Raw genomic sequence first — 26,863 nt, 5'->3', positions numbered from 1 at the left:
ACCATAGGGCTGACAGGCTTCAAATGACACTCCCAGAAACCTCATTGGCTCTGTCACCTGCTGGAGGGGAACCGGCTCCCCTCACATGGGCTTTGGGTGTGGACCTGGAGATAAGTTGACTCTGGGTGAATAGGGAGCATAATGTACAAGCTAGAACCCCCCAGCCCCCACTCTCAGGTGGGATATGTGTGACATTCCTCTGGCTGCCCAAGAACAAAGGAAAGGAAAGAAAACACATGGTTAACTGATAGAGATCCCAGTCATGCAGGACATGAGTCTCCATCAGTTTACAAACATCTTAGTAAGTTAGAAGCAAAAGACAATCTTATCAATAGTCTAGTGTCCAGAAGCCTATAGACTCAGGTTCCTGGAGCCCCTATTAACACCCTCCCCACCATGGAGATGCAGGAAGAAAGGCAAGAAGGAAATGGCAGGTAAGATTAAATTTCCTGATACCCTGCAGCCCAGTGACAAATAATTGAGGCACATACAGGGTACAACATTTCCCCAGGACCCCCTACCATTCCTAATATAAATGTCTTACTAGAGGTAAAACAACCTAAGCTTGACAATAGCAGGTCCTAGGGTAGACTAGGAGTCCTCTTTAGCACGTCAGACTCCTTCTGGAGGCCTTCTTCCCTTTTGACTTTACTTCCCCCAAATCCTAGTATATAAACAGTCACTCTTCCCAACTTCAATGCAGCTTTTTTCTGCCCATGGGTCCTGTCCCCATGTTTTAATAAAATCTTTTTTTTTTTTTTTTTTTTTTCACCAAGACATCTTCAAGAATTTTTTCTTGGCTCTCAGCTCTGGAACCCTCCCCACCCCACTCAATAACCTCACCATTTGGCCTCCAGTGTGGGGTGTGGGTCTTTTCATCTGGATTCAGAGCTTCAGTGCAAACTTGGTGAGCACTTTCTCTTTGCTTCCTTTACTCTTATTTCAGGGGCTTTTCAAGGAGTCTGGTCTTATTAGAACACTTTCCTGTCTCCATTGCTCAGGCTGTACTCCTGTAGCCCGTGACTACTCTATGGGAAGGTGAGAGCCTGTCTTTTGGCTGCAAGTGAGTCCCCAGGCCAGAATGGTAAAAAGATCCAGAAACTTGTGCCCTCTCTTTATTCCTGTCCTTATACATGGTCATCTGTGTTTGGGCATGGGACAACCACCTAAGTGACTAGCACAGATGCAAATCTTAAGACCCCTGTGTGAGGTTTCCTCCTCATTGGTCTAAAGTATCCCATCCACATCCCTGGCCTAACTGCTTTTGGCTGTGGGCCCTCCCCTGCAAGCCCGCAAAACCAGTACCTGATTGAATATAAACTCAACTGGGAACCATTTCCTAGGACGTTGGCTGTAAAGACTGTATGTGTTGGACTGTCACTGAGATCATGATGGGTTTCTGTCTTCACTGTTTTCAATGTCCTCTACTAACTACTAATAAAGTAACAAAATTGGGCAATTCCCCCTTGTAAAAGTTTTCCAGTGTTTTTCATGGGTTAAACCAGTGGTTTGTTCAGCCTTCTCAACAAAGCAAATTAGGTCCTTCTGCTGGCACCTATTTGCAGCCTAGGATGCAATGGGAAAGTGGGGGAGATCAGCTTCCATCGGGCCTTAACTGCTTGTGGGTGATCATTGCGATTTACCTCGAGGTACGCCTTGGGTCACTTTAACACCTCAGGAACCTGTGATACACCCTGCATGGGTGATGCCACCTGGAAGTGGGGGTGGGGAGGGTGGATTTTCGTGGTAATGGACCTTCTCTACCTTTCTGTCTCTAAGAGTACGACGGGAGCTTCTCCACAGTCCCCAACGACTCTCCCTTGAGATGCCTTTTTAACCCACTGGAAACAATTTGCATTGCAAAATTTAGGAAAGGACATATCCCATACCACTGTGTGGCCTTAAGAGGATCTAGCAGTTAGATCTCTTCTGTAGGAAACAGGGCCAATGGATGGAGGTACCTTAGTTCCAGGCCATCACAGCTCTAAGTCAGGACCCGGACCAAAAGAATGTGTTTGGCTAGTAAACTTCTTCCTGATATAGTGGATGTCCTAACAGGCCTCCTCCTGATGGAATTCAGGTGTTAGAGGAAACACAGGCCATCCTTGACAAAGGGGATGCTGACTCTTTCTCTGTGTTCCTCCTCCTAATAGATGTGGGGGCCTCTCCCTCATTCAGTTGCCAAGTTAACAGCTATAATTGGAGCCAACTGTGGGTAGTCTACTTTGGGATGTGGACTTTAAAGAATATTCCTAAGCAGCTGCCCAAACTCCCTTTGTTTCAGGGAAATCCCTTGTCTTCTCTAGCCTGACATAGACTCCCTATTTCCACCTGGGTGAAATCAAACAAACAAACAAGCAAACGAACAAACAACATGGCATCCCTTCTTTCCCAGCTGACAAGGTTTAGAATCAGGAATCCTCTTTCTCTGCCTTCTGGCACTTCGCCTCTTGTGCCTTCCCCTGTCTCTCCTCTTGTTTCTGCATCACTTTCTCTGTGACGTACATAACTGGCTTCTATACCATCCTCCCACCCGCGATGTCAAGGAGCGATGAGCACCTCCTTGGATCGCCCACTTCAGATTCCCCCATTGCTGTCCTAGGTAAAAAAGTGACAGTGGGGAACAAACTGATTGTCCTTTAAGTGAATGCAGGTGGAACGTATTCAGTGTTTAATTTTACTTGTGTGTTAGTTTAACTAAGACAGACATGTATTTAGAGTTATCAGCATCAAATACAGAACTTTTATTCTGCCAAGGTTTCCTAAAGGTCAAATAAGATCATGTTGTCTCTGTTGCAATGTATTAGCAAATGATAACTTAAAGGGTAATTTTGTGTATCTCAAAGTTTTCATAGATAATTGTTAAGAGAGCTTTCAATGTCTTTGGTAATCTGACACTTGAATAAATGAGATTGAATTCGCTGGATATCTAGGCCTTTTCCAAATAGAATGGAGTGCTAAAGCATTGATTACTGAACATAGATTTGTGCTTTTGACTTCTTATTGCAGAGAAACTAGGAATATTTGAGTCTTTTGGAAAACATGCTTTGTGCTTAATTGATTCATGAATTTGCCATCTAAAGGATTCTGGTGTAACAGTTTAGAATTGGGTCCTACTTAGTCTCAGCTGGAGACTAAGGTTTCTAAAGGTCAAAATTCTGCTAAACATAAAAAGACTGATGGAAATAAGGAAAGCAACTCTATATGTAAAAAAGTATGAATGTGTAAAAAAGAGAAAAGGAATGGGAATATATTTTTTGTTGCAAGTAAAAGAAAGTAATTTTGTCCTAAATGAGACTGGTTTGGAGAAAAATGGCCTGGGACAAAATCTGAGTGCAAAGGTAAGCTGTAGAAGGTTCATGAAGGGAAATCTGTGGAAAGGAATTTTATGTGTAGTTATGACAGACTAAGTTACCATGAATGGATTTTCAAAGGTACACTGTTATAATGTTGAAATTCTGCTTTTCTCTCTGTCAAAAGACAAAGTTTTTTTGGATTGTTCGGCTCTTGATAAATAATAATAATAATAATAATATACAAAGGATTGTATTCTCTTTTGTCTGCCCGGAAAACCACAGTTTCAGGTTTTGTCTTTATCAGGTCACTGATCGCTTAGTTAAAACTTCTAACTGTTAAAGGAGCAAAGTTTTGTAACAACTATATAACCCTTCATATTTGCCTTTGGAATCTCTTATTACCATCTTAGTTAAATAAATAATTTAAAGCTTTAAGATTTGTAATGATCTGAATCCCATTTCAGATGTGCTCTATAACTTTCTAAGGTTTAACAAAATTCCCAGCATTTAAATTGTACAGAAAGTCCCTTTGACCAAGGAGGACTTTTTATTTGGTATGTTAAGTGAAAAGCCCTGTTAAATAGTGGTGCACCTTAGGTGACATTGCTTGGGTGAATGTTGTAACTGTTCAAAGATATGTGCAATTCCTAAAGCTTTTTTTTAAATTACTTTTTAAAAATTTACATTCAAGTTAGTTATCATATAGTGTAACAATGATTTCAGGAGTAGATTCCTAATGCCCCTTACCCATTTTGCCCATCCACCCTCCCACAACCCCTCCAGTAACCTTCTGTTTGTTCTCCATATTTAAGAGTCTCTTATGTTTTGTCCCCCTTGCTGTTTTTATATTATTTTTGCTTCCCTTCCCTTATGTTCATCTGTTTTGTATCTTAAAATCCTCATATTAATGAAATCATATGATATTTGTCTTTCTCTGACTAATTTCTCTTAGCATAATACCCTCTAGTTCCAGCCACCTAGTTGTAAATGGCAAGATTTCATTCTTTTTGATTGCCAAGTAATACTCCATTGTATCTATATACCACATCTTCTTTATCCATTCATCCATTGATGGACATTTGGGCTCTTTCCATACTTTGGCTATAGTTGATAGTGTCACTGTAAACATTGGGGTGCATGTGCTCCTTTGAAACAGCATACCTGTGTCCCTTGGATAAATACCTAGTAGTGCAATTGCTGGGTTGTAGGATAGTTCTATTTTTAATTTTTTTGAGGAACCTCCATACAGAGTGGCTGCACCAGTTTGCATTCCCACCAGCAGTGCAGAAGAGATCCTCTTTCTCTGCATCCTCGCCAACATCTGTTGTTGTGTGAGTTGTTAATGTTAGCCATTCTGACAGGTGTGAGGTGGTATTTCATTGTGGTTTTGATTTGTATTTCCCTGATGATGAGTGATGTTGAGCATTTTTCCATGTGTCAGTTGGCCACCTGGATGTCTTCTTCGAAGAAGTGTCTATTCATGTCTTTTGCCCATTTCTTCACTGGATTTTTGTTTTTTGGGTGTTGAGTTTGATAAGTTCTTTATAGATTTTGGATACTAACCCTTTATCTCATATGTTATTTGCAAATATCTTCTCGCATTCCATCATTGCCTTTTAGTTTTGTTGATTATTTCCTTTGCTGTGCGGAAGCTTTTATTTTGATGAGGTCCCAATAGTTCATTTTGCTTTTGTTTCCTTTGCCTCAGAGACGTGTTGAGTAAGAAGTTGCTGTGGCCAAGGCCAAAGAAGTTTTTGCCTGCTTTCTCCTCAAAGATTTTGATGGTTGCCTGTCTTACATTTAGGTCTTTCATCCATTTTGATTTTATTTTGGGGTATGGTGTAAGAAAGTGATCCAGGTTCATTTTTCTGCATGTCACTGTCCAGTTTTCCCAGCACCACTTGCTGAAGAGACTGTCTTTATTCCTTTGGATATTCTTTCCTGCTTTGTCAAAAATTAGTTGGCCATACATTTGTGGGTCCATTTCTGAGTTTTCTATTCCGTCCCATTGATCTGAGTGTCTGTTTTTGTGCCAGTACCATACTGTCTTGATGATTACAGCTTGTAATACAGCTTGAAGTTCGAATTCCCAAAGTTTTAATACGTTTTTGTAATAAGGTTGTCACGTGACATTCTGATTATTAAAGTGTTATGTATCACAGAAGTAACCAAATATCCTTGTCAATTGCATCATAACGAACTCTCATCAGATTGTTAACCATGTCCATTTTTGAGTTTTGTCACTTATAATTATTGTACTTATTCTCTTACAAAACATGTTTCCTCTTCCTCCTAAATCCAGGAGATTTATTAAAAGGGCTTTTAGGACAAATTCAGTTATTTGGCAGCTTTAAAATCCTAAAACTAAAATAGGTAAGAATGTCCAGAACTAAAAAGCTACACTTGAACTGAACAACAATTAGTAATATGGGACTAAATGAACTGAGAAAGGTTATAGTTTTTGTGACCCTTGTTGAAAACATTGCTGGATCTCTAATGTTTGCTCTTCCAGATTAAGGAAACCTTCTCTTAAGATATGTATAATGTACAGAAATGTGATAAAATATTCCTCTATAAATAAATTGAAACATTTAACTTTTCTCTCTACCTGAACCTTCTGAAATTCAAATGTCTCATTAAGTATACTTCCACAGCCATCATACTTACCTGAGTAAGTTCAGTGAGAATCTGTCCTCCTTGTAAAAGACACCATTGAGAATACTGTTCATTTTACCAAGGTTTTGACTGGAATGTCCTATTTGAGAGAAATGCATAGACTCTGATATGACTATATGGCTTTATGGAACTAAGGTTGACTTTATGAAACATGGAGCAAATAAAGCCCCTTGGGAATGTTGGCCTGATGCCTTGCTTACAGAGTTCCGATCAGACTTACCAGATGAGTAAAGAATGTCACTTCTGGGCAGGTGCAGGGACCTCAGGATATCTTGGGGACCTTGTGGAGAGGAATTGCCCAATCTACAAGTATTGCAGGCCTGCTGATGGAAGTACTTGACTTGGCTCCTGGCCTGGAGAGGCCAATCAGTTCAGTCTCCAGTTCAATCTGGAGATTCCTTATAAAAGGTTTCAGCAAAGCAAACTTTAAAAGATCCTTAGGATCAATCACTATTCTTACTGAGGTTATGTAAATCATTAGGCAAAGTTTCTTAAAACTGGACTTGTTTTGTAAAGGAATTAGTCTTGATTTGGCTCTTTCTGGAAATGAAGGTTTTAGAGAGGAAAAACTATATTTCCATAATGCAGCTTTCTGGATGTTGAATTCTAGTTCTGATTGTCTTTAAATGTTTGCTGTTTGCCTAAACTACACAACTCGAGGTAAACTTCAGAAAAATTGTCACAATATTTCATGTATAGAAAATCTTCTGTGCTTGTTACTCAGTGGAGATAATAATAAGTCCCCATGGGCATATGATTATTTAAATAACTGGAAAATGGGATGGATTCCCCCAATAACTGTATAAAGACTAAAGTGCTTTACTATTCACTGGAGGCCAGGTTAATTCCTAAATCTCTAAATATGCCAACCATATCCTCCCTACACCTGATCTGACAGTTACTAGAAACCCACCCCATATAAACCCAAAAGACCTAGTTTATTGAAAAGATTGAAAGTCTAAAACAACAGTGGGTTTAACTTCAAACTTGAAGAGCCCCTACTGGGTCATATTATATACCCCCACTGCGATCAAGTTGGAAGGGAACACTTCATGGGCTCCTATATTTAAAATAATACCTGTACCCCTTCACAGGAATTAACAAGCAAACGAATGTGCCTTCTTATTCCTGTCAACCTGTGGAAGACCTCATATTTCTCTGAGGATGGTTGTACCTTTCTTTTTCATCTTCCTTTCCCAGTTTCTACTAACAATTTCTTCTTACAATGGGCCATTCAAAAGGATCACCACAGACATTTGAGTTACAAACCAGAAAGACCAATCTGATTCCTGCTGCCTGTTCCCACAAGCATCCAAGGATGCTTCAAGTCTAACATCTAAAAAATCTCACTGTCAGCACTGAAACACACTGGGTTTGTAATCTGCTATAAGCATCAGCCTGTATTTTTCTTTTTTCTATAAAAGTACCTCTTTTTAATTACCTGATTGCTTACTAAACAAAACAGAATCTATATGATGGCTATATACCACTTGTTACACAGTTAAGGCCTTAAATAACTCTTAATATTATATAACTAAATACTAAAATTGATAAGGAAAAATCTGTTATAAGATGGCCTACATGACTCATAGGGGAATTCCAATCCCCGATGGAAGACTCCACTTCTGAGTTTTTCTTCCCACCCAGCTTGCTGCATTCACCAAATTACTACTAATGCAGAATGCGGAAGGAACAGACCATAAATTGTCCCTTCTGCTTATGCTCTGGACTCAGACCTCTGGAGAGTTATCTCCTCTGAGCCCACTGGTGTGAAATAAACCTCCTGCCTTCCAAGATCTTTGAGGGCCACTTGGTTCTTCTGCTGGGTGATCCAGGCCACTTTCCATAACATTTGGTTCCCTGACCAGGAAACCCAACTGCTCTGGCCCATTGTTGCCACTGGTTTGGGAAAATAGCGAGGTGGTGACAGAACGAGGAATCGCAACGGAGAAGGCGTGCCCTGCCTGATCTTCTGCAGTCTCCCACACAGTCCCCTCAAGCTGGCCCCGCTCCGCCATTTGCCAGATGCAAGGAGACTTGGCAGATGAGGACCTGGACCTGACATCAGATACCGGTAAGGCCTGGGACCCAATTCAGTCTGGCCCACCTATAGTGGTAGAAGGGGGACCTGATCATGCCCCAGAGACCTCAGTGGTCTCACAGGTAGGAATTGTGGTATGGAGCCCCAATTCAGTCCAGCCCACCCATAGGGGTGGAAGAGGGACCTGGTCATTCCCTGGAGACCTCAGAGGTCTTACAGGTAAGGAGCCCCAATTCAGTCTGGCCAACCCATAAGGGTGGAAGGGGGACCTGATCACTCCCCGGAGACTTCAGTGGTCTCACAGGTAGGAATTCAGTCCGACCCACCCACAGGGGTGGAAGAGAGACCTGATCAATCCCCAGAGACCTCAGAGGTCTCACAGGTAGAAATTCTGTGGGAGGGAATGTAATAACCTCTGGTGTCTATGTGAGTGTGAATGTGTGACTTGGTCTGGCTTGCCTGCTGAGTTCGATACTGTGGCTCCACAGGTGGGCACCCTTAAGGTCCACAAAAGCCCACGGAGTCTGAATGGGCCCATCTGCGATTCCGTGGCAAATGGCACACAGATTATGGTGGCATCGGAATAGTTTCCGATCGAAAGTCACAAAGCTGAGACTGCTACGGCTAAGCATTACCTAAGTTCCTTTGGGACATAGCCAGATGGGCATCTGACTGGTCTCCTCATTAGAGGGGGCACTCCTACCCTTCTGTCTGTCTTTGTGACTCTGTCTCACAGGAACATTATGGGGTCAGGACAGAGCAAAGAAGGGGTTTTCGGGAGACTATGGAATTAAGATACCCCCCAGCAAGTTAAGGAATCTACGTGAGTTAGAATGGCCCACTTTTGGTGTAGGATGGTCCTCAGAGGGAACCTTAGATGTCCCAAAAGTCCTCTGCATCTGGCATGTTGTCACCAGAGACCCAGGTTATCCTGATCAGTTCCTGTATATCGATTCCTGGTTAGAGATTACCCAAACCCTACCCCCTTGGGTGCAATTTACCTGCAACAAACAGGGACAGGCTAGGGTCTTAGTCACTTTGACAAAGTGGCTCAAGGAAGGTCAACAGAAGTCCTGACCTCCACAAATTCTTGCCAGTGATCCAGAGGAAGAACCAATCTTGCCCTCACGATATCAATCCCCCAGTTCCTGATACTCTGTCACCTTCAGTCTCCCCACCACCTCTGGACTTGGAAGATCCTCTCTCCCCCAGATCATCGGCCAGATTGTGCCCTCAGCCAGGTGCAGACAGTCTCCAGATGCCAGTCCACAGCCACCAGTACCAGAGGCTCTCCTCCGGGGGATCCGAGCAGGGACAAAGAAGCCCACTAATATGCTCAGCAGCAAGGAGAATCCCCCAGGGATTACTATGAGATGCTATGCAAGGCTTACACCCAGTTTGACCCTGAGGCACAAGAGAGCCACCACAAAAGGATGGGGAGGAAGGTCCAGCCACCAAAAGGGAGGAGGCCCAAAACCTCCTTAGCAAGGGATAAGTGCGCCTACTGCAAGGAGAAAGGACATTAAAAGAATAAATGTCCCAACCGGGGAAAGTCCCAGAAACCCAGCCGACATGCACAAGAACCCTGCAAAAAAGACCTCATAGGCCTAGCAGGAATAGATTCAGATTGAGGGGGACCAGGGTTCTTTTTGGCCCCTATGAGCCCATGGTCAAAATAAAAGGGGATCAAACTATGATGTTTATGTGAACTCAGGGGCCACACGGTACAACATGAGTTCCTCTGCCTACCTGAGTGCCCTATCCCTCCCCTCAGCCAGGATATACTCTCAAAGCTGGGGGCCCAAGTAACCTTTGAGCCAACAGGATGCACCAACCTCTGATTGGATCCAAGTGGAGGCTATTATGCACCCAGGCCCAACCAAGTGGCCCACCCGAATTCAGGACTGCCTTCCCCACTGTATGGGCTGAGGACAACCCCCCTCCCCGGACTCGCCCACAAGGGGCCCCTGTCATTGTAGAGTTAATCCCAGGGGCTCACCCACAGAGACAGCGGCAATACCCCCTCTCACAAGAGACAAGGGCAGGCATCCAAGAACACCTGACCAGACTCAAAGAAGCAGCCATTCTGGTTGAATGTCAACCACCCTGGAACACTCTGCTCTTGCCAGTCAAGAAGCCGGTAAGAGGGTACCGACCAGTTCAAGCTCCTTGCACCTGGTGGTCCCGAACCCTCCTCAGCCATATCCCAGGCTCTACCAGATGGTTTACTTGTCTAGACTTAAAGGATGCCTTCTGCCTCTGCTTGGCCCCCCAGAGCCAACATTTGTTTGTCTTCAAATGGACTGAACCAGACCCAGGGCATCAGATGCAACTGACTGGGACACACATCCCACAGGGGCTTAAAAATTTGCCTACCCTCTTTTGGGAGGCACTGGCCAGAGATTTTGCCAGCTTTCCAAGGGAGGTCACATGCTGCACCTTCTCCAGTATGTAGATGACTTCCTCCTTGTCAGCTCTACCCAAGAAAATTGTACAGCGGGAACAAGGGCCCTCCTCCAACTCCTGTCAGACTCAGGGTATCAGGTCTCATGAAAACAAGGTACAGATCTGCCAACAGCAAGTCCAACCCAAGGAAAAAGAGCACCAGGGTCAGAGAGAAAGAAGGTCATCACCTCCCTACCTCAGCCCCAAACTAAGAGGGGGCTACAAAAATTCCTTGGGGCTGCAGAATTCTGCCAAATCTGGATTCCCAGATTCTCAGCAATAGCAAGACCCCTCTATAATCTCTTGGTAGGACTGGATTGAGAACCACCTGTCTGGACAAAGGAGGCCAAAGCTGCATTCCTAGAGATAAAGGCCACCTTGGGGCAGGCACCAGCCCTTGGCCTGCTGAATATAAAAAAGCCTTTCAATCTCTTTGTGCATGAGAAGGAAAAGGTCGCCCTTGGGGTTCTCACACAGACCACTGGACCTCGGCAATGGCCAGAAGAGGCTGGACCCAGTGGCGGCAGAATGGCCACTATGTCTTAGGGCACTAGCGGCCACAGTTCTGCTCATTGAAGAGTCAGATAAACTCACCCTGGGACAAGAACTAAATGTCAAGGTTCCTCATGCTGTCATGTCTCTCATGCCTCTCCAACTTTTGGCTAGCACAATACCAGGGGCGCCTCTGTGAGAATCCATGGGTCACTCTTAAAATAGTGCAGACACTGAACCCTGCAACTTTCCTACCTTCTGAGGAAGGGAAACCAGATCATGACTGTTCTGAGGTGACGGATAAAGTATTCGCAAGCTGCCCAGATCTGCATGACCAGGCAGATCTGTATGACCAAAACCCAGACCTCACCTTGTTCAGTGATGGTAGCAGTTTCATCAAAGAGGGCATTCAAAAGGCGGGGTATGCAGTGACATGCCTTAATCCGAGCCCTCACCATTAGTAAGGACAAGCGAGTCAACTGACTCCCAGTACACCTTTGCTACTGTACACATACATGGGGCAATCTACAAAGAGAGGGACCTCCTCACCATGGTGGAGAAGACCATCAAAAATGAGGAGGAAATATTAAAGCTCCTCAAGGCCTTCTGGCTTCCAAAAAAGTTGCAGTTCTACACTGCAAAGGACACCAGAAGGGAGATGACCCTACAGCACAAGGAAATCGTCTAGCAGACAAAGCAGCCAATATAGCAGCTAATAAGGAGGTAGACATAGCTCCCTCCCTTATCCATGCTGTGACCCCCACCAGGAGTTCAAAGAAGAAGTTGTCCCCCAGTTAGGCTTACCAGCCACAACCTACAGCAATAATGGGCATGCATTCATGGTGGACTGCTTACTGGCCTCAAAGCTCAGGAAAAGTAGAGCAGATGAATTGCACCCTTAAGGGAACCTTAGCCAAGTTCTGTCAAGAAACAGACCTCCCATGGCTGGACCTGTTGCCCCTGGCCCTCCTGCATGCCCATTACACACCAGGAACCCAGGGTTTCTCCCCTTTTGAACTAATATATGGGAGGCCCCCTCCATGTCTAGGGAGCCTCCCAGGAAGGGAATAAGAAAACAACTTCAAGCTTTAGGGGCCACCCTAAATGAGTTACAATGATATACCATAGAGAGGGCCCCAATCTCTTTAGGATCTCCTGTACACCCCTTCTCACCAGGGGACTTGGTCTAGGTCAAAGACTGGAAAAAAGACCCTCTCAAACCACAGTGGACTGGGCCTCATACCATTATCCCGACCACCCCTACTGCCCTCAAGGTCACAGATATCACTCCAGAGTCAAGAGGGCCAATCCTGAGGAGCCCAGACTTGGAAGACTGACCCAAGTCTGATCTTCAGCCCTGCTCCAGCCACATCCCGGAAGCTGGCTGCTCTATGCATGGCAGAAGCTTGAGGAATCACTGGTCCAATAAAATAAATGCACTGTCTTTACTCTTTGCCATCGGATTGGCAGAGGTTGCCCCAGAAACCTGGGGAAACAGCAAGAGGTTCCTGTTTGCACTCACCTTCCTCTTATGGATAGGATGTTTTGTTGGTATTGATTGCCTCTAATCTGGGCCCCATTTGTAAGAGCAGGGCACCTTCAGTGGAAGAATCTGGGGGGCTTAAAAGCTTAAATATGGTGTAACCTCTTTCGGTCTACTGGTTTGCCTGCCAGTAGGGAGGTTCCTAATGCCATTTTGGGAAGTGTTTGCTCTGATGTATGTGCCTCAAGCGTCAGGAAAAAGAGATTAAATAATTCTGAGGATAAAAGTTGGTGCTTAGATTAACCTTCACCTCTAAGGCCCAGGCTAAACGAGTGATGTTACTACCCATCCTCCTAGGGGCAGGAATAGCCATGGGGATAGGGAGTCGCATAGGAGACATAGGCTCATCTGTGGGACTAACAAGTGGCCAACTCCCTAGTGTCCATACAGAGCCAAATAAGTTCCCTGGCAGGGGTTGCCCTCCAGAACAGACAGGCACTAGACCTCATTGTTGAGAAAGGGGGCACCTGTGTCTTCCTCAGAGACCAGTCAGACATAGTCACAACCAAAGTCAGGGAACTAAGGAAAAGGACAAGCCATTAATAAATGAAGATGATGCCCTTTAATACAGCCTACATCTGTTTAAAGGGGCATCAAAGGGGGGGAATGATAGGGAAAAATCTGTTATAAGATGGCCAACAGGGCTGATAGGTGAATTCCAGTCCCCAACTGAAGACTCCCTTTCTGGGTTTTTCTTCCCACTCAGCTTACTGTGCATACCAAATTACAACTAATGCAGAATGCAGAAGTAACAGACTATAAATTGTCCCCTCTGCTTATGCTCTGGACTCAGACCTCTGAAGAATTATCTCCTCTGGGTACACCGGTGTGAAATAAACCTCCTGCCTTCCAAGATCTCCAAGTGCTGCTTGGTTCTTCTGCTGGGTGATCCAGACCACATTCCATAGCAAAATAACTCAAATGCATAAAACACTTATACAAAACAGAATGGCATTAGATGTTTTAAGTGCTGCACAAAGTGGAACTTATACTCTCATAAGAACAAAATGCTGTGTATACATTCCAGATTACAACCAAAAATTATTCTGGATTTCTTACTGACATGAATACTCAAATTGGCACATTAAACAATCCCTCTCTTTCCTTAGTGAGTGGTAAAACTCTTAGGCTGGAGGATTTTTGTTAGCTACCAAAGGACTTTTCATTTGAGCTAATCTTTCTAGTTATTCTACTTATGTTTTGCTATTTTCTCTCATGTCTCTCTGCCTGGTGCCAAGACTCCATCACTACAATAACTTCAAGCCAAGAGATGATTGTTTCTACTCGAGGTGGTTCATACACATTGTCCACCTTGGATTCAGCTGCATCACCTTAACTGCCCTATGTTCCCTGATGAACCAGTATTGACCCATAGGTAGGCAATTCTATGCCCTTACTCAGCAGGAAGAAGCTAAAGAAGATGAGACCTTCTTCCCTAAACAACCTTAAAGATATACGGGTCAAAATTGTTCAGAGGGTATATGATGAGGGAGCGTGGAGCAAAATGAGGGCAAAACAGGCTGGCATATCCCCCCTCCCCCAGGTGGAATATGTGACATATTTCTCACACACTCCTGGCTACCCAAGAACAAAGGAAAGGCATTTAAATGCTTTCCATGGTGATGTAGGAAACCAAGGCAAATGAAAAATTAAATCCTCTTACTGCCTACAGCCTATTGGCAAGTCCTTGAAACCAGTAGAGTAACTTCCCTCTGGGATCTCAGCTGCCTCGTTAATGACAGTTTGCCAGGGGCAAAGAGAACCTTAGCTTAACATTATCCCAACCTCCAGGATCCTGTAAGTCTACTTCCTTTATCTCAACTGCCCCAAAGTATATGCTAGCAATCATACTCCAAGTTTATGGCCTCCCCAATATACATCTGAAGGGTCTCATGATTGAGGTTTTATTCAACAGTAATAATGGTGTTGCTCTAGAAACAGCTGGTCCCTCAAGGTCATGGAAACCTTGCTTTCAAAATACCTTAGAGACTTACTCTATCCCTGATCCCCTCCCCACCTGAGGGTATATAATCAGTTACCCATCACAACCCCAGTGCAGCTCTTCCTGCCCCTGAGTCCTGACCCTGCGCTTTAATAAAATCACCTTTTTGCACCAAAGACGTTTTCAAGAATTCTTTCCTGGCTGTCAGCTCCTTACCACCCCACCAACACCCCAAAGGACTTTTATTTGGGCAATTCTTTCTTGTTATTCTAATTACATTTTGCTGTTTTCTACCATGTCTCTCCACATGGTGACAAGACTCCATCACTACAATAACTTCAAGCCAAAAGATGATCCTTTCTACTTAAGGAGGTTCATACTTGTTGTCCACTTTGGATCCAGCAGCCTCTGCCTTCTGTAACTCTTCTGTATGTTTAGCAACTGATCAATATTGACTCATAGGTAGGGACATCTCTACGCCCCTACTGAGCAAGAAATAGCTACAGAAGATGAAACTTTCCACCTTCAACAACCTTAAAGATGTAAGGGTCAGAATTGTTTAGGGTGTAAGGGTTAAATTGTAGTGTAGGGCTAACCTGTAGACTTAAGAAATAACAACTTTGTTTTAACACTATAGGTTAAGAGATAACAGCCTTATCCTATCAATCAAGGGAACAAAAGTTCAAAGAAAATCAACTGGATTAGTGTTTGATTGGATTGGGGCAAGGGCATGTCTGAACTATTTCCACCCCCATCTGGGAACTATTCCTTTGTTCTGCTCCCAGGTGATGATAAGATGATGTGGTTGGCTATAAAAACTCTGTACCCTGGCTGTTCGAGACCGCACTCTTGTAAAGAGTGTCAGTCCTGATCGGTTGGCCTTGCCTCTCATTGCAATAAACTTTGTTGTGACTGTCACTGGTGCCCATAGCATTCTGATTCAGGAGTCGTGTGGATGCAACAAGGGGTGATATGATGAGGGAGAATAAGGCAAGCTGTGGGCAAAGTACAAACTAGCATTACCCCTCCCCCCACCCCAGGTGAGATGTGTGACATTCCTCAGACACTCCTGGGTGCCCAGAAACAAAGGAAAGGAAAGAAAACAAATGGTTAACTGATAGAGATCCCAGTCATGGAGGATATAAGTCTCCATCAGTTTACAAATATCTTAGTAAATTAGAAGAAAAAGGCAATCTTATCAATAGCCTAATCTCCAGAAACCTATAGACTCAGTTTCCTGGAGCCCCCACATCACCCCTCATAGTAATATGGGGAAGAAAGGCAAGAAGAAATGGCAGGTAATGTTAATTTCCTGATACCCTGCAGCCCGTTGACAGATACTAGAGGCTGGCAGAGAAGAACATTTCTCAAGGAACTTCCTACTGTCTTAATGTTGATGTTTGCTAGAGGGAAAAATACCTTAGCTTGACAATAGCTAGGCCTCCAGTATTCTGTAAATCTTCTTTAGCATATGAAAATCTCTTAGGAAACTACCTTGACTTTACTGCCTCCAACTTGAGTATATAAGCAGTCACTCTTCACATCCCCAGGGCAGCTCTTTCTGCCCATGGATCCTGTCCCCGTACTTTAATAAAATCACATTTTTGCACCAAAGATGTCTTCAAGAATTCTTTCTTGGCCCTTGGCTCCAGACCCCCAATCACCCCAAAACTTCAATTCTGGTGAAGTGGGGGTGCCAGCAACTCAGCCCCCCCAACCCTCTCCAGCTGCCTGACCCTGGCTGGGCCTCTGCCATTGGACCATTCAGCTGGTGGCTGAACATGGGTGTGAGTTGTGCCCCAGCAGTGTGCTAGGAGGCAAGGGGAACTGAGGGCTGCCGCTGGTCTGGGGCTGGTCTTGGATTTGGGAGCTGGAAGTATTCAGTCAGAGCTGGACACTGCTTCTGTGGCCTCAATCCCTTTCTGAGGATCACAGCTCCTGGCAGTGATGCTAATAGAAGCCTGTCCTTTGCTCTTTTTTCTCTCAGAAGGCCCAGAGATCAAGGAGAACAGAATGGGGACTGGGGGACATGTGTTTATTTAGCAACCAAGGAGGAGTTCTGTCAGCTGGGCAGCCTGGGGAGCAGCTGGTGGGCTGTGCTGTGAGAAGGGTCTCCTGGCTCTCTCAGGGCTGTCCAGGCTGGTAGGAACACTTGGGCAGTACCCTGGGCAGAGGTCGGCATGAGAGGATGGGGTGGAGAGAGCCAGAGAGCACCTGAGAAGGAGTCAAGGGAATAGAGAGGGCAGCAGTGCTGGGCAGGTGGGACAAAGGCAGATCTGGGACCCCCTCCCAGCTGCACCCTGGCTTCCATCAGCCCCCTCTACAGCCATACTTACCGCACCTTTGCTCACTCATCGATGCACTGATCTGTGGGGGACAAAGTGGTCAGCATGGATAGGGGTGTGTGTGTGGGATCACTGACTTCCAGGGCCCCGGCATTGCCCCTGGGCTACCCTGGGCCTCAGCCTAGTCTAGCTACAGAAGCTCTAGGGGTTCCCTTCATAGACAGTACAGCAGAGGACTGGATGATGGGTCAGGAGACTGGAGGAGAGGCCTGAGGACAAGCAGACCTGGGTGACACCCATTCTCCAAAGGAGGCAGGTGAGGCCCAGCCACACTGCTGCTTGGGCACCAAGCCTTCTGCCTGTTTACCTGCTGAGTCCTGACACACCCTCAGCCTTGGGGAGGCACCTGCCCAGACCAGGATGCCTGAGGACAAGGGTGCCTGCCAAGTCAGTGGTGAACCAGCCTCAAGGCAAAGGGGGAGTTGGCCCAGGACAAACAGGACTGGGTGGAGGGGGAGGTGGCCAGGCAAGGAGACTGAGGAAACTTGTCCCACGTGTGCAATACTCATGTGGGCAGGTCTGAGCTAGTGTGAGGGAAAACACATGGGAACCAGGACCTTGGGTGTGGCAGGGTCTTCCTGAACCTGAAGTGGCTCCTGGGGCTCCAGTGACCACAGCAGGGGCCTTCATCCCTCCTCTCCCCTCTTCCCTAGTGAGGCAACATCCTGGACAGTCCCCATGTGCCTTTCTCCTCTGCCCAGCTGGTGATTACCATTGGGGATAGGGAAGATGATGTGCTCATCGGTAAGGCCCAGGAATTTGGCAAAGATAATGAAGATTGCTTTCACAGGAGGCAGCTCCTTGGTCCTCCCTGTGGCCAAGAATGGCTGGTTAGTGGCTGGTGAAAGCTCCATAATGATTGTCGAACACGTGAACAAAGACTCAGACCCCTTCCTCATGAGGGGTTCTGTGGAAAGACCTCTCTCCCACCTCCCTGGGGCTCAGAGTGAAGGAGACCTGAGGGCTGGATGCGATGGGCCTCTTCTCCCCCAGCATGAACAAGAACCGGGTCACACCAGGTGTAAGACCCACCATAGAGGACGACCTTGATGTTCTCCTGGTTGTCGTAAACTTTCTTGAAGTACAGAATGGCAAACTGGTTGTAGTCTGTGGTCACCACTTGTGCAGTGTAGCTCTGGATTCCAGTGTAACCTGCATGGTGGATGGTGAGGGATCTGCGTGCCCTGGCCAGGCAGAGGGAGCTATTGATTCCTACCTGGACTCCACAGAATGGCATCTGTGTGGAGCAGCAGGGAGGTCTTTGCCCCCAGAGACCCACCCCACTGAGGACTCACGCTCAATGTTGCCCACGGTGTATTGGTCTAGATGCAAATTTGCGGTGAAAATTTTGGTCCAGTGGTCACAGCGCTGGTCCCTGTGGAAGCAAGAGAAGGGTGGATAAGAGGGTGACAGCCTACCATGCCACAGCAGGAGACCCGCATCCCACCCCTCAGATGGGTCTGGCTCTTCCCCGTTAAGCCCATCCCTGCCTGTCCCTGCCAACTCTGCCCTGAGACACCTGACCTACTCAGACTCTCTCTCTGCACCTACTGTCCTTCCTTCTTCTGGGCTGATTCCCTTTGGTGGTTTTCCTCTATATTCTCTCTCCCACATGAGGCATTTGTCACTTACTCTTTTTAAAAAAAAAACTTTTTTTAGATGTTCATTAATTTTTGAGAAATAGAGAGACAGAGCATGAACTGGGGTGTGGGTGGTAGCAGAGAGGAGGACACAGAATCCAAAGCAGTCTCCAGGCTCTGAGCTGTCAGCACAGAGCCCGACCCAGGGCTTGAACCCACAAAGTATGAAATGATAACCTGAGTCAATCTCAGATGCTTAACCAACTGACCACCCAGGCACCCTGTCATCTATCTTATGTTGTGGCTTCTTGCTGTAACCTCTCCTGGGGAAATCACCACCAAGGCTCAAGTCTGCTGGATGCCAAAGACTCCCTTAGCTGTTGGACCAAACCTGACCTCTCACCTGCATCCCATCTGGTCCCCTAGCACCCCAGAGCCAATCTCCCAGCATCTGTCTTTCTTCTGATCCTTCTATGACGGATGCTCTAGTCCCATCCCCAAGTGCCAGAGCCAGAAACCCAGAGGAGCTGGGTAAGCCTTGCTTCCCCTCTCTAGGTCCTAATCCACCCCTGCTCTGGTCCTCTCCCACCTATGACTGATCAGCCTCCTGGGCTGCACACCATCATTCTTCTCCCTGCTACAGCCACACCTGCTCTTCACCAGGACCTGAGGCTCCTGCCAGGGTGGCCACCCCCCCCCTCCAGACTGCTCATCAACTCCTGCTCAGGGCAACCATGCAATGGCTTGCTGTTTCTTGAAGAAGTGGCTCTCTCTGACTCAGTCCAGCAGCCTGCCACAAAGGTCCCAGACCTCCTTCTGATGCAGGTTGGTTCCTAAGGCCCATCCCACAACCATCTCCCTGGAAGCTCTTGACAAAGCCCTAGGTGGGATCCCAGGCTGGATCCAGTGACCCTCCTCCCATTCTAGGACACCCTGTTCTCTTTGTCTTGTTTCCTGATGACAGTCTGTGTCCATTCCCAGGACTGTCTTCTGTCTGTGCTGAAGTGACTGAGAAATGTTGATCCAGTGAATGAAAGAAGGAATAAATACAGGGATCCAGTACCCAGTGGTAGGATGAATGATCATCTTTCAGCTTTGGTCACCCCTTCGCTATGACATCAGTCTGCCTATTGTACCTCCACGGCAGTCCTCTCAGCACCCCATGCTCCTCTAGGCAGTGGTTGCTCTCACCAGGCCAGGGCAGAGGTGACATTGTAGCTGTTGTCTTCATTCAGCTCGAAGGTGTCGGTATACATCTTCAACTGGCTGTCTTTTTCTTTATTAAATTCGTTCCCTGCCAATCCTAAGACGTACCATTTCCCCTGGAACTACAGTGGGGGCTGATGATAGGCAGAGCCAGAGGCAGCCACAGGGGGCCCTCCTGCTCCATCCCTGCAGGCACTTCTAGGCGGCCTGGGCCTGTAACATAAGTACCTCTAATGGGACTGCAGGGACCCAGACTGGCCACACAGGCTGGGCTGATGAGCCTGGCAGGAGCTGGAGCCCATCAGGCCAGGCAGGAGCCCTGAGTGTGTCAGGGACAAGGTGACACTTGGCAAATGGCCACTGGAATCCCTGAGCCTGTTTCTTCATCATGTAGAGGGCCTGAAGATCTTCCCACCTGGCATTGACTGTGGAGATTTTGGAAGAGAGTATGGACAAGGGGAGTCTGCTCAGCTGACCCACTTGTCAGCAAGGTTGGGTGTGGATGGGGGCATGGGGTGTGCCTTCCATCAGGGCACCCGAGAGAGCAGACTGAGCTAAAGCCTGAGCCCATCCTGCCTCTCCTCCCCTCTGTTGACACTCTTCTCAGGGGTCTCCCTGCAGCTGCCCCTTCAGGTCACTTACCAGCTGTTCCTGGAAGACAGGCTCCACAGGGACCCAGAGCAGAGGAGGGGCTGGGATCAGGTTTGGGGTGGAGTCCTGGGCCTTGGTCTGCAGGGCTCCCAGCAGGACAAGGCCCAACCACAGGAGACCTAAGGCCATGACTTCAGGGCCAAGGAGGCAGGCACCACTTTCAGTTTCCCTGAAAGAAGGGATGAGTGAGGAGGCTTCTGGGGGGATGCTATTTATGGTCTTTGTGGCCAATAGGTAACCCCAGGGTGGAGCAACTTATCCTTTGCCAAATCCTGGAAGGATGAGGCAATTGCCAGCAACTCGTGCTGAGGATCATGGCAAGCTCTCTGTCCTTTCCCTCAGGTCAGAATTATGCAAGATGAGGGGCAGAAAGGTCCAGGAGGTGGGAGGGTGCATTCCCCATATCTCCACATCTCTGGAGGGGACAGTGACTCCTTCCACACTCTCTTCCCTCTGGTTAGCACTGTGAGTGGTCAGGGGTCTTCGATATGGACCAGCTGTCTGACTGCCAGGAGCCTCTCAACTGGAGCTTAAGAGCGGGGTGGGGTAAGGGTGGTGGGACCCCCTTCCTGCACCTGGTGAAAACAGAGAATTCTTCACACCAAAGGAGCCAATGTTGCTTTCTGGTTCTCCAAGGGGAACAGAAGTGGAGGCAGCTGAGAAGGACATTCCTGGCACGAAGGACAGAGTGTACCCTGTGCTTCTCATGGAGTCCAGATCCTGGCCCTCCCAGGGACCCACCCCAGGCCCTGGCACAGTGTGAGACACGCTTCTGCTCCCTGCACCTCCCAACAGCTCACCTGGGAGTGTTCCTGATGAGGGAACATAAGGTAAGCTGAGGGGAAAACACATGCTAGCATCCCCCTCCCCCTAGTTGGGATCTGTGTGACAATCCTCAGGCGCTCCTGGCTGCCCAAGAACAAAGGAAAAGAAAGAAAACAAATGGTTAGCTGAGAGAGATTACAGTCCTGCAGGTCGTGACTCTCCATCAGTCTACCTATGTCCTAGTAAGTTAGGAGAAAAAGGGAATCTTATCAATAGCCTAATCGCCAGAAACCTATACTCAGTTTCCTGGAGCCCCAACATCACCCTCCCTCCCATAGTGATATGGGGAACAAAGGCAAGAAGGAAATGGCAGATGGAATTGAATTTCATTAAAATCTACAGTCCATTGACAAACTTGAGGCACATACAGAGTATAACATTTCTCCAGGAATTCCTTACTGTCTGAATGTTAATGCTTTGCTAGAGGGTAAAACAACATTAGCTTGACAACATCTAGGCCTCCAGTAATGTGGGAGTCTACTTGAGCATATGAAAATCCCTTTAGAAACTTCCTCTTGACTTTATGTCCCCCAACCCCATGGATTATAACCAGTCACTCTTCAAAGCCCCAGTATAGCTCTATGCCCAAGACTATTGTCCCTGTGCTTTAATAGAATCACATTTTTGAACAAAAGATGTTCCAAGAATCCTTTCATGGCTGTCATCTCTGAACACCCACCATTCAAAAGCACCCTCATTGCCATCAAGAATCAGCCCCTCCCCTCCTCCATGCCCCATTGGCAGGGTGAACCCAGACCTCAGCTGGCCCCTAAGGGACTTGGCCTTTAGTTCCTTCCTGGTGGGGGACAATGGGGACATGCATCTGCACTATGTGAAGTGGGGTGGGGGGCTGGCGCCCCAAGGGGGGCTCTCTACCCTGCTACTCTGGACACTGGGAACCTTGGGTCACAGTGAGTGCAAGGACTAGCCTCATCCTTGAGAGATCACTGATTTCATCTGCCATCTCTGGCCATAGTCTTGAACTGTGGAGCCCAGGGATAGGACTGGACCCCCAGAAATGTTCCTGCCATGGCTGATCCCAGCTTTGTCTGGGAGGGAAGCAGTTTCCTCATGGGAGCTTGGATGTTCATGGGAGGCAGTGATGGGCCCTAGCCCCCAGGCAGTGTCTCCTAGATGTCATCACCAGGGCCAGAGCTGATGGAATGCCTGACCTGAGGCTGACCTGAGGGCTGACTGGCCTCAAATGAGACTCCCAGAGACCTCATTAGCATGTCTACCTGCTGCAGGGGAACAAGCTCCCCTAGCCTGGGCTTTGGGTGGTTGGTCCAGAGAGAAGGAATTCTGGGTGAATAGGGAGCATAATATACAAGCTAGAGCCCCCCACCCCCCACTCTCAGGTGGGATATGTGTGACATTCCTCTGGCTGCCCAAGAACAAAGGAAAGGAAAGAAAACACATGGTTAACTGATAGAGATCCCAGTCATCCAGGACATGAGTCTCCATCAGTTTACAAATATCTTAGTAAATTAGAAGAAAAAGACAATCTTATCAATAGTCTAGTGTCCAGAAGCCTATAGACTCAGGTTCCTGGAGCCCCTATTAACACCCTCCCCACCATGGTGATGTGGGGAAGAAAGGCAAGAAGGAAATGGCAGGTAAGATTAAATTTCCTGATACCCTGCAGCCCAGTGACAAATAACTGAGGCACATACAGGGTACATTTTCCCAGAACCCCCTACCATTCCTAAATATAAATGCCTTAATAGAGGTAAAACAACCTAAGCTTGACAGTAGCAGATCCTAGGGTAGATTAGGAGTCCTCTTTAGCATGTCAGACTCCTTCTGGAGGCCTCCTTCCCTTTTGACTTTACTTCCCCTAACTTCCTAGTATATAAACAGTCACTCTTCCCAACTTCAATGCAGCTTTTTCTGCCCATGGGTCCTGTCTTCATGTTTTAATAAAATTTTTTTTTTTTTTTTTTTTTTTTTTTTTTTTTTGCACCAAGACATCTTCAAGAATTCTTTCTTGGCTGTCAGCTCTGGAACCCTCCCCACCCCACTCAATAACCTCACCATTTGGCCTCCAATGTGGGGTGTGGGTCTTTTCATCTGGACTCAGAGCTTCAGTGCAAACTTGGTGAGCACTTTCTCTTTGCTTCCTTTACTCTTATTTCAGGGGCTTTTCAAGGAGTCTGGTCTTATTAGAACACTTTCCTGTCTATTGGTCAGGCTGTACTCCTGTAGCCCGTGGCTACTCTATGGGGAGGAGAGAGACTGTCTTTTGGCTGGAAGTGAATCCCCAGGCCGGAATGGTAAAAAGATCCAGAAACTTGTGCCCTCTCTTTATTTCTGTCCTTATACATAGTTGTCCTGGGCACAGGACAGCCACCTAAGTGACTAACATGGCTGCCAATCTTAAGACTCCTGTGTGAGGTTTCCTCCTCATTGGTCTAGCATGATCCCATCCACATCCCTGGTCTCACCAGTTCTGGCTGTGGGACCTCCCCTAGAAGCCTGCAAAACCAGTACCCTGATGAACTGGGGACCATTTCCCAGGAAGCTGGCTGTAAAGACTGTATGTGTTGGCATGTAGAGTAGATCATGATGGGTTTCAGTCTTCACAGTTTTTTGTCAATGTCGTCTATTAACTAGGACTTAAATTACAAAATTGGGCAATTCCAGCTTATAAAACTTTTCCAGTGTTTTCCATGATTTAAAAATGATGTTGTCTTCAGCTTCTCAGCAAGGCAAAGTAGGTCCATCTGCTGGCACCGATTTGTAGGCTAGGATGAAAAGGGAAAGTGGGGGGGACACCACCATCCCTCCTACAGAAGCCCTTAAAGGCTGGTTGGTGATCATCGAGATTTGCTTCGAGGTACGCCTCCGGTCACTTTGACCCCTCAGAAACCTCTGATGTATCCTGCACGGGTGCTGCCACCTGGTGATTGGGCAGGATTTTCATGGTAATGGGCCTTCTCTACTTTTCTCTCTCTAGGAAGAGGATGGGAGCTTCTCAGTCCCCAAGGACTCTTCCTTGGGATGCCTTTTTAACCCACTGGAAACAAATTGGATTGCAAAATTTAGGAAAGGGCTGATGTCATGTAACTGTGTATGGCCTTAGTAGGATCTAGCAGCTAGAGCTCTTCTGCAGGAAACAGAATCAATGCACAGGGGTACCCTAGGTCCAGGCCTTCACAGATCTAAGTCAGGACCTGGACCAAAAGCCTCTTGCAGAATGCACTTGCCCAAATGTGTTTGGCTAGTAAACTCCCTCCGGGCATAGTGGATGTCCTAACAGGCCTCCTCCTGATGGAACTCAGGTGCTAGTGGAAGCAAAGACCCTCCCTGACAGAGGGGATGCTGACTCTTTCTCTCTGTTCCTCTTCCTAATAGATGTGGGAGTCTCTCCCTCATTCTCCTGAGTTATCGGCTATAATTGGAGTCAACAGTGGGTAGTCTACCTTGAGACGTGGATTTTAAAGACTATTCCCAAGCAGCTGCCCAAACTCCCTTTGTTTCAAGGAAATCCCTTGTCTTCTCTAGCCTGACACAGACTCCCTATTTCCACTTTGGTGGAAATCAAACAAACAAACAAACATGGTGTCTCCTCTTTCCCAGCTGACAAAGTTTAGAACCAGAAATCCTCTCTCTCTGCCTCTGGCATTTCGCCTCTTCTGCCTTCCCTTCTCCCTCCTCCTGTTTCTGCATCACCCTCTGTGTGACCTACATAAACTGGCTTCTATACCATCCTCCCACCCACGATGTCAAGGAGCGATGAGCACCCTCTTGGATCACCCACTTTAGATTCCCCCATTGGTGTCCCAGGTAAAATGTGACAATAGGGAACAAACTGATTGTCCTCAAAGTGAACGCAGGTGGAACGTATTCAGTGTTAAAGCTTATTTAAGTTTGTTGATTAACTAAGATAGACATGTATTTAGAGTTATCAGCATTAAATATGAAATTTTTTTTCTACCAAGGTTTCCTAAAGGTCAAACTCATGTTGTCTCTGTTGCAATTTGTTAGCAAAAAGATGACTTAAAATAAAGGGTAATTTTATGTATCTCAAAGTTTTCACGGATAATTGTTAAGATAGCTTTCATAGTCTTTGGTAATCTGACACTTGGATAAATGGGATTGAATTCACTGGATATCTAGGTCTTTTCCAAATAGAATGAATGGAGTGTTAAAGCATTGATTACTGAATATAGGTTTCTGCTTTTGACTTCTTATTGCAGAGAAACTAAGAACATTTGGGTCTATTGTAAAACATGGTTTAAGCTTAATTGATTCATGGATTTGCCATCTAAAGGATTCTGGTGTAACGGTTTACAAATGGTTGCTACTTAGTCTCAGCTGGACACTAAGGTTGCTAAGAGTCAAAATTCTGCTAAGCATAATTAAGACTGATGGAAATAAGGAAAGCAACTCTATATGTAAGAAAGTATGAATGTGTAAAAAAGAGAGAAGGAATGGAAATATATATTTTTGTTACAGGTAAAAGAAAGTAATTTTGTCCTAAATGAGACTGGTTTGGAGAAAAATGGCCTGGGACAAAATTTGAATGCAAAGGAAAGTCATAGAAGGTTCATGAAGGGAAATCTTTGGAAAAGAATTTTTTAAAATTTTTTTAAATGTTTATTTATTTTTGACAGAGAAAGAGACAGAGCATGAGCTGGGGAGGGGCAGAGAGAGAGGGAGACACAGAATCCGAAGCAGGCTCCAGGCTCCAGGCTGTCAGCACAGAGCCTGAGGCGGGGCTTGAACTTACAGACTGTGAGATCATGACCTGAACCAAAGTGGGACACTCAACCGACTGAGACACCCAGGCGCCCCTGGAAAGGAATTTTATGTGTGATTACGGCAGACTATGTTGCAGAATGGATTTTTAAAAGTACACCAGTATAAGGTTGAAATTCTGCTTTTCTCTCTGTTCAAAACACAAAGTTTTCTTTGGATTGTACGGCTCTTGGTTAAAAAAATAAATAAAAATAGTATACAAAGGTTTTTTTTCTCTTTTGTCTCCTGGGAAAACCACAGCTTTAGGTTTTGTCTTTATCAGGTCATTGATCATTCAGTAAAAACTTCTCACTGTTAAAGGAGATAAGTTTCGCTAACAAGTATATAACCCTATATATTGCCTTTGGAATCTCATATTGCCATCTTGGTTAAATACATAATTTAAAGCTTTAAGATTTGTAATGAACTGAATTCTATTTCAGATGTTCACTATAACTTTCTAAGGTTTGACAAACTTCCCCGGATTTAAATTGTAAAAAAAGTCTTTTTGACCAAGGAGGCCTTTTTATTTGGTATGTTAAATGAAAGTCGTATTAAATAATGATACACCTTAGGTGGTATTGCTTGGGTAAATGCTGGAACTGTTCAAATGTGTTTGCAATTCCTAAATCTCTAAATGAACGTGCAAAACATATCCTACCTAAACCTGATCTGACAGTTATTAGAAACCCACACCATATAAACCCAAAACACCTGGTTTATTTAAAGGATGGAAAGCCTACTATAACGGGATTTAACTAAAAAATGGAAGGGCTTCTACTGGATCATATTATGTACTCCCACTGCAGTAAATTAGAGGGGCACACTTCATGGGCTCCTATATCTAAATAAAACCTGTATCCCCTTCCCAGGAATTCAATGAGTAAACTAATCTGCCTTCTTATTCCTGTGAACCTGTAGAAGACCTCAGACTTCTCCTAGGGTAGTTGTACCTTTCCTTTTCATCCTCCTTTCCCAATTTCTACTAACAGTTCCTTCTTACAACAGGCCATTCAAAAGGATCACCACAGATATTTGAGTTAAAAACCATAAAGACCAATCTGATTCCTGCTGCCTGTTC

The 26,863-nt window shown here is 46.0% G+C and overlaps 1 protein-coding gene and 2 long non-coding RNA genes across 4 annotated transcripts; 1 reads left to right on the top strand and 2 right to left on the bottom strand.

The window, feature by feature from the left end:
• The first annotated feature begins 2,434 nt into the window (after nucleotides 1-2,434).
• On the top strand, nucleotides 2,435-13,404 carry LOC122204404. 2 transcript variants are annotated; one of them, XR_006195651.1, is made up of 3 exons: nucleotides 2,435-2,602; nucleotides 7,963-8,046; nucleotides 13,200-13,404. It is a non-coding gene; the product is annotated as an uncharacterized LOC122204404 (long non-coding RNA). The 2 variants fall into 2 exon arrangements; XR_006195650.1 differs by having other exon boundaries at nucleotides 7,841-8,046.
• On the bottom strand, nucleotides 5,311-11,283 carry LOC122204405. The gene is made up of 3 exons (XR_006195652.1): nucleotides 11,206-11,283; nucleotides 5,964-6,051; nucleotides 5,311-5,588 (listed from the first exon to the last, which is right to left on the bottom strand). It is a non-coding gene; the product is annotated as an uncharacterized LOC122204405 (long non-coding RNA).
• A 3,051-nt stretch (nucleotides 13,405-16,455) lies between the features above and the next one.
• On the bottom strand, nucleotides 16,456-20,381 carry LOC122204401 (neutrophil gelatinase-associated lipocalin-like). The gene is made up of 7 exons (XM_042911840.1): nucleotides 20,209-20,381; nucleotides 19,552-19,688; nucleotides 18,076-18,155; nucleotides 17,813-17,932; nucleotides 17,493-17,591; nucleotides 16,772-16,802; nucleotides 16,456-16,649 (listed from the first exon to the last, which is right to left on the bottom strand). The coding sequence occupies exons 1-6, from the start codon at nucleotides 20,344-20,346 to the stop codon at nucleotides 16,783-16,785; spliced, it is 594 nt and encodes a 197-aa protein (XP_042767774.1). The 5' UTR covers nucleotides 20,347-20,381; the 3' UTR covers nucleotides 16,456-16,649; nucleotides 16,772-16,782.
• Between the last annotated feature and the right edge of the window lie 6,482 nt (nucleotides 20,382-26,863).

Source organism: Panthera leo, chromosome D4, assembly GCF_018350215.1.
Source record: "Panthera leo isolate Ple1 chromosome D4, P.leo_Ple1_pat1.1, whole genome shotgun sequence".
NCBI classification, from domain to species: Eukaryota; Metazoa; Chordata; class Mammalia; order Carnivora; family Felidae; genus Panthera; species Panthera leo.
This window is presented reverse-complemented; position numbering and strand designations above follow the sequence as displayed.